At 38.6% G+C, this 7643-nt stretch overlaps 2 protein-coding genes across 6 annotated transcripts in view; both read left to right on the forward strand.

Annotated features, from left to right (window-relative positions):
- The window catches only part of LOC127164128 (protein NLRC3), a 551968-nt gene that overhangs the window by 405183 nt on the left and 139142 nt on the right, over nt 1-7643 (forward strand). The window lies entirely within an intron of this gene.
- LOC127164127 (NACHT, LRR and PYD domains-containing protein 3) overlaps nt 1-7643 on the forward strand; it is a 169752-nt gene that overhangs the window by 72497 nt on the left and 89612 nt on the right. Inside the window, exon 12 of one of the 2 annotated variants that reach the window (XM_051107849.1) lies at nt 6922-7293. The exons of the other annotated variant lie outside the window; for it this stretch is intronic. Within the exon in view, the coding sequence (XP_050963806.1) occupies nt 6922-7211 (290 nt within the window). The 3' untranslated portion in view covers nt 7212-7293. Of the gene's footprint in view, nt 1-6921; nt 7294-7643 lie in introns of those variants that run through there. 2 annotated transcript variants of the gene reach the window in all.

Raw genomic sequence — 7643 nt, forward strand, 5'->3', positions numbered from 1 at the left:
TGACGGTGGGGAATTCTGTGGAGCGTGAATATGCTGAGGACAGCATTACCCACTGCACCACCGCTGAGGGTGAGCTAAATTTGGATCTGGGAGAAGATGTTATGGACTTGAATATTGAACTGTCAGCCTGTTTGGATTTCCCACCCACCCTCCCTCAGTCACCTCTGCTTCCTGTCAGCACCGCTGCTCACCCTCAGCTCACCATCTGTGCGGTGGGTTCGCCGCGGGTCTGCCAGTCTCCATCGGTGTCATGGCTGGAGGATCCCTCATCTTTGCCTCCAGCCTCAGAGTCCTGGACTCCGCCTCGGCCCTCCGACCCTGCGGCTCCACTCCGGCTCTCAGCTCCCTCGCCTCCACCATCGCCCGTCGGTCCACCAGCTCCACCGGGCTCCATCGTCCCTCCGGCTCCGCCCTGGTCAGTCGTCGCCCCACCTTCGCCTCTGGACTATACTCCTCCGGCTGCGCCTCGTCGCTCCGTCCCACCGGCTCTGTGGACCTCCTCCCTCCCGCGGGCACAGCCTCGGTCCTCTGTCGCTCCGGCTCCGCCGCGGACCTCCGGATCTCCTCCTCCGTCTTGGTCGCCAGAGCCTTGGGTTCCGCCTTGGCCCTCCGGATCCTCGGTGTCGCCCAGGACCATCGGCTTTCCGTCTCCGCCTCGGGCTCTACCACCACCTGCTCCGCCTCCGTCGGTCGGCCCCCGGGAGTCGTCAGCCTTTCCTCCACCATGGCTCCTCCCTCCATCGGCTCCACCGTGGGGTTCCATCATGGCTGCGGTCTGGGTCTCACCTGGCTCCTCCTGCTCCAGCCCCCTCCTGTCACCTCCTTGTCTCCTTCCTCCATCATCACCTCCATGGAATATCCCGTCATCACCCTGGACTCCATCTTTTGCCCTCCTCCCGGGAGTCCGTCCTCCACCGAAGCCCCCTCCTAAGACTTTGTACATCTTGTTGTCCCTGTTTGTCAGCGCAAGGACGCGCCTTCCGGGAGGGGGAGGTAATGTCACACCCCTGGACGTTTTAGTTGGTTTCTCCCATCATTTCCCCCTTCAGATCTGTGTGTTTTGGTCTCCCCCTCATTGTCTGCACCTGGTGTGTTAATCAGTCTGTCTATTTAATGTGTGTGATTACCCTCCTCATGTGTCAGACCTTAATGTTACCACCCTGTGTTCCTGTGTTTCCCGAGTTCCTTGTGGATATTATTAAACTGTTCGTTTCACTACGTCGTTGTTCGTCTGTTCCTGCCTGATACGTGACAATATCACATTTCTATATGGGTGCTAACGAGCTTTGAAAGTGTTTAGGCTAATGGCCAGCAGCCTTACACGACTGACAGCCTCAGCAAACGCGTTAAAAGGTCAACTTTTCATAAAATGTAAGTATTACTAGATACGCAGTGGTTACGGTACTTAATGTCTACAAGTATAAAAGTATAAATACCTTTTCAAACGGACAAAAGCGAAAACTCAAGGCCATGTCTGAGAAAATCACCGTGACCGTTAACTCTCACTCAGCAGCTCAGCGTTGCCATGGATACATGCGCGCACCCTAAGTGACGTCACTCGATCACGAGCTCATTTGATTGGCTTTTACACTTTCATTTTTGCGCTGCATAACAGTCTTAAATGCAATAACTAAAAAAAAGTAATTTTCCTAAATAACTTCTCTTGTCAGCTTACCAACAGCTTGATATGTAAATATTAAAAAGTAAGAACTGATTTATTTGTCTTACCTGTGTTATTTTCCACTTTCTTCTATTCTTTCTATTCTTCATGTTTTCCTTGGCTGCATTTATCACTCTTCAGGGATTCAACCTTAATTTATTTATGTATAGGGAATACATAGGGCCTAATTGTAGCCTAGGTTCAATTACATTATTGAAGTGTATCTTGTTTTTGATGTCGAAATGCTGAAACAGACTCGTGATTTGATGACATCTTTAATTGCAGAAGTTACTTTTTCTTTTGCATAAATGAAAGTAATTTATTTGACAGTTAATTAAAATATATAGTTTATACTATAGTATAATAATAATAAAAATAATGCCAATATTTCCATTTTTCATTCCATTATCACAGTTATGGGTTTATTTTTTTGTTATTTATTTGTCTTTAATTTAATGAACTCTGAGTTGCAAGGTGTCAGGTAAAGTCCAAGCATGTCCTCTGAATGTCCACCAGCGAACGTCAAAAAGAGAACCAAATGCAGATGTAAGTGAACGTCCTCAGAACGTCTGTCAGCGAACGTTACAAAGCGGATCAAGTCCGGACGTCCTCAAACCACACCATCAGAAACCAATATTATCCCAAAATAAAACAAATATTTCCCTAATTTAATAATTGCACCACAACTGAAAAACTCCCCTTTATTCTTGGCGAAAAATCTGAATGTGCAAATATAGCTGCAAGATTTATAGCTGCCTGCCATCTCCTTAGGCACAGCCACAGCCAAGAAACCAATATCCAGTGAACACATGGCTAACTCAGACCAAACCAACCAATACACATCACTGTAAATACTGTTGATTTCAGTTACTCAGATAGATAATTGTAGTAAAAATTGTGTAACAAGTTTAGTTATTTATCTTATAAACTATCCTTTTTTTTTTTCTCCCTTGTTCTAAAGTCCTTCCTTTAATTTTGCTTGTTCAAATTGCTTCAATTCCAATTGCTCGATTGTTCCAAATTACTATCTGTTGTATATGTTCTCTATTTTCTGTTTATGCTTTGGGAATGCAAAATGTGGTTTTGTCATGCCAGTAAAGCTGTTTGAATTGAATTGAATTGAAATGGATGGGTTATGACAGTGGTTCCCAAACTTTTTCTGCCGCCCCCCCCCACTTCATTTACATATAAACATAAACACAATTTCAGAAAGAATTATTTAAAATGTAATAATTATTACAATTATTATAATTCAGTGTGTGACAATTTACTGAAAAAAGCTAAACAAGGAACTAGTCACTTTTAGAGTAGAAACATTAAAAGTAAAGCAGGCAGCTTTACTCTGTACTGTTTTTTTTTTTTTTTAACAGTAACAGCATTCGTTATTTTTTAAACCGATTTTCTCAAATTTCTCATATTTTTTCTCTTTGTTGTAGTTGCAATCTCTGAAGTAGATTCATCATCTACTTTATCTACCATCTATCTACGTTTACCTGGCACTTGTTGTCTTTTCAAAAACTTGTCCATGCTTAGATCAGAACTACTATGCGTCATTCATTCATAATTTTACTCAGCAAACCGCAGTTCTCATTTCTGATATCAATTGCAACATCTACTGGTCTGTTATTTTACGACAAAAATTACAACTGATAACAGACAGCTGCAGCGGGTACTGCGAGTCGTCTTGAGGTAATAAAATATGATGAAATTCATATTTTGTGTTAAATTATTTACATGTGGCAAGTAGCCGTATAATAAGCAAGATAAGTTCACAGTGGGGTCTTGTATCACCCTGAAAACGTTTCTTTTTACATAAAAATCTAGGCATGTACTGAAATGAAAATTCTTGGCCGAAACTGAAACTGCTTTGTAATAATTATTTATTATTTTATTAAATAATATAGTCATTTTGTAAGACGTTTTAATTTAACTCAGTAATTTTAATGATACTGAATACAAAATAATCACAAGCCAATAAAATAAACCAAGTTTATTGAAAGTTACAATAAAATTGGACAGAAAATATATGAATATTAAATCTTAATATATATTTTTTATTCAGTTCTATGAAACCGAATTAGATATTAGATTGGAACTTAAAATAATGTATAGTCCTACAAAGCTATTATTATCAGAGCATGTGATCAGAGCATACTGTCACGAGAGGGTCGTGTCATTTTACCAGCGTTGTCCAGTACAGCAGCACTACAGCATGTTACAGCACAGTATGCGACGCATGAGATAAGATATAGAAAATGACAAATAATAAATATTAAATATTAAATTAAAACTGATTAAATTAAAATTAAAAATAATAAACGTAACAAATAATGGCACATAATTGACACAGGACAGAAATTGCAAGTACATTTTCTGTCATTCTTGCAGGAATGTAATATAAAACAACAATGCAGGAACAATCATACGTTTTCTCTGGGCAAAAACATTGTCTCAGTGACAGAAGACCAAAATGTTGGGAAAAAGATTAATGTGGATGTAGCCTATAATATCTACATTAATAAAACACTCATTCCTGCTACTATTACTCAGTTGCTATAGATGAGTATAGGATATATGAGTATATGAGTAACAGGACTGAGATTTTAGAATAAAATAAGAAAATCCATAAAGTATAGCCACATGGAGTACATACTAATATTATGAAAATACTTTAAGTAACTTTAATATTTTAAGTAACATCTAAGAAGTAATTTAGGTAACAGGACAGAATATTTATATTAACACTCCCTGCTACAGTTACAATATCATCAAGATACAGAAAAGAAAATCAGACCACATGCTTTCAGTCATTTGATTGTCTTCAGAAGATCCAGATGTTGTAATATTATGTTGAAAATGTGCCTTGTGAAATTTTCCCAGTTTTTCAGAGGGGGAATGTGTTAGAGTATGTGTAATGTGTATTTCATCTAAAATATTATAGATTTATTTTGAAATAAATGTATTTAAAGCACAGATGGGATATGTATGTACACAAAAATGCAAAATTAAAATGATTTCTGAAGGATTTTAAACATTATATTTAAAAATGTAGCGTTAGACACATGTAGAAATGCTATATTTTCTGTATATTGTGTTTTTGGTAGTTTTGGTAGTATATAATGTCCAGGGGACAGAAATGGCACCCATTCTGTGGAATGGCCCTTAAAACATCCAGTAACTTTCTTGTTAGTCTAAAAACAGCTTATATTGCAGTCAAGCTGCTAAAACATTTCATTTTTGTCACATTGTGACGTCACAGTGCGATCGAAACCCGTCTCTGCTGGAGAAGATCAATATGTGCTTCTACATCACTGCCTCTCCCAGATAACAAACATTTTGCTAAGTTCTTCAAACTAAGTTATGAAAAGATGATTTCTGAATGTTTTGTAAGCGTTCAAACCGTCCTACCATTGTCAAAACGTTATGAGAACCTGATATTTGAATGTTTCTCTCAGTTTGAAACACCCATATTTTATGTTAATTATACAAACGCTGGACAAAACCTTTGTTCCCTTTGATCTTTTACACCTGTTATGACAGTGTTATTGTGTGAACAGATTGACAGTCAGTGTAAATCCGCTAGTGGTGTGAGCATCACATGCTAGCTGCTCTCTAACTGTAAAACGCTTATAACACACACACAAACAAGACAAACTGAGACACAAACTCTCAGAGAACAGATTCAACATCAGCATAACTCACCTTTCATTTAATATTCAACTTTGAACAGCTTCACATCACAGATCAGGCCTTCTTTTTCAGGCGCACAGTTCACTTCCCCTCCAAACAGGAAGTTACCGTCATCCTCACGACCCTCTGATTAGACTGTATGGATTATGATGCATTATAGAGGCCTGTAGTCCAAACTACCAAACGCTAAATTACTGCAGTCAATTAGAAAAGTGTAATTTTTACATTAGAAAATAACAGAATAATGTTGGAAGGACTTTGTCAAATTCTCGTGGCTGTTTTGCGCATGCGTGTCAGTCGTGTGTCAGAAGCAGCAGCTGCTGTTTGTCTTTCTGTTTTTTTTAACCTTCAATAAACACAGTCAAATACAGTTAGGACTACAATAATACACATGAAAACATAAAACACATACATACATACATAAATAAATAAATAAATACAGTACAATACTAAATATGTATACAAAATACCCACACAGGCAGTAGGGTGAGCTAAACATTGTGCAAATATGTTAAAGGACTCACAAATGAAGACAGTCTTAATTGCTTTCTTATTATGTAAATAAAAGAAAAAAAAAGTCTTAAGCTGTTGTTTGTCAGTCTGTGAGAGACACACAGTGAGTTTGTGTTTCTATAGCAACCGGGACCTCTAATGGCAGCTGCAGTGACTTTACTAATCAACGATTGGCTCTTTCATTAAGAAGGCGGGGCTTCGTGGCCATAATGAGCATTGCATGTTTCCCCATTCAAAACTATAGGAGTGACACGGTATTCAGGTATTCTATAGTCTTTGGTAATTCATGACTGAATTTTGATTTTTTGTATGAACTATTAACACTTTATATCCAGAACTCTGCTGCTAGGGTCCTCACTTATTCAAAGAAATCGTCGCACATCACTCCCGTCCTACACAGACTTCATTGGCTACCCGTTCGAACAATATAAGATTCTCCTCATCACCTTCAAAACACTTCATGGTCTTGCCCCCCATATATCTCAGATCTCATTCACACTTACTCCCCCGTTCGCTCACTCCGTTCTGCAGACAATGGTCTACTGTTAATTCCTCGCCATAGATTAGCTTCATTCGGAGGACGAGCGTTCAGTATCTCTGCTCCTACACTCTGGAATTCTATTCACTGTGATGCTTCATTACAGGATTTCAAAACCCACCTTAAAACATATCTTTTCTCCTTGTTTTCCAGATCTTTGAATATATGATTGGAAATTTGCTATCATGTTTATCTGTATTTGTTTTTGTTGTTTTTGTTGTCTCTTGTTATGTATAAATCTTCTTGTTACTTTCTGAAAGGCATATAATAAACAATTATTATTATTATTTATTATTATTATTAATATTGATAAATGATAAACATACATATGAGAGATAAAGAGTATAAACATTCATATGAGGATGTGTTCTGTGAGGTTCAGGCAGGTTTAGGTTTAGTGCAGGTTTGTATGATTGTATATGTAGTGATTTTATAGACTCATATTAAAGATGATGTGTTTGTGTGTTTGATTAATGATTCATTCATGATTCCTGATTGTGATGTGTTTTATCTCCATCAGATTCCCATCAGTTCACTCTGGATCTGAACACAGTGAATAAACGGATCCGTCTGTCTGAGAACAACAGAGTGATTACTGACACTGAAACAGATCAGTTGTATCCTGATCATCCAGACAGATTTGATGTATTATTCAGGTGTTGTGTAGAGAGAGTGTGTGTGGACGCTGTTACTGGGAGGTTGAGTGGAGTGGAGATCATGTGCATATATCAGTGTCATATAAGAGCATCAGCAGGAAGGGATCGGGTGATGAGTGTGTGTTTGGATATAATGATCAGTCCTGGAGTTTGATCTGCTTTCCTGACAGATATGTATTCAAACACAATGACATAAAGACTGATCTCCCTGTGAAGCCCATCATCAGGAGAACAGGAGTGATAATGATGATGATGATGATAATATCTATAGAATAGGAGTGTTTGTGGATGAGAGTGCAGGAACTCTGTCCTTCTACAGCGTCTCTGACACAATGAGCCTCATCCACACAGTCCAGACCACATTCACTCAGCCGCTCTATCCTGGGTTTGGTGTTTATAAATCAGCAGTGAAACTGTGTTGGTGAATCAGAATAGACTGATGAGAGATTGTACCCATAATGCTTTGAGCTGATGATGAATCAGTAACAGTGAGATGTTATAGTCTCTTCATCACATGAATATGAACATGAATCAGAATAAATGTGTGTGATAAATCCTCATATAGACAGTAAGATCAGTGTGTGTT

Source organism: Labeo rohita, chromosome 4 (genome assembly GCF_022985175.1).
Source record: "Labeo rohita strain BAU-BD-2019 chromosome 4, IGBB_LRoh.1.0, whole genome shotgun sequence".
Lineage (NCBI taxonomy): Eukaryota > Metazoa > Chordata > Actinopteri > Cypriniformes > Cyprinidae > Labeo > Labeo rohita.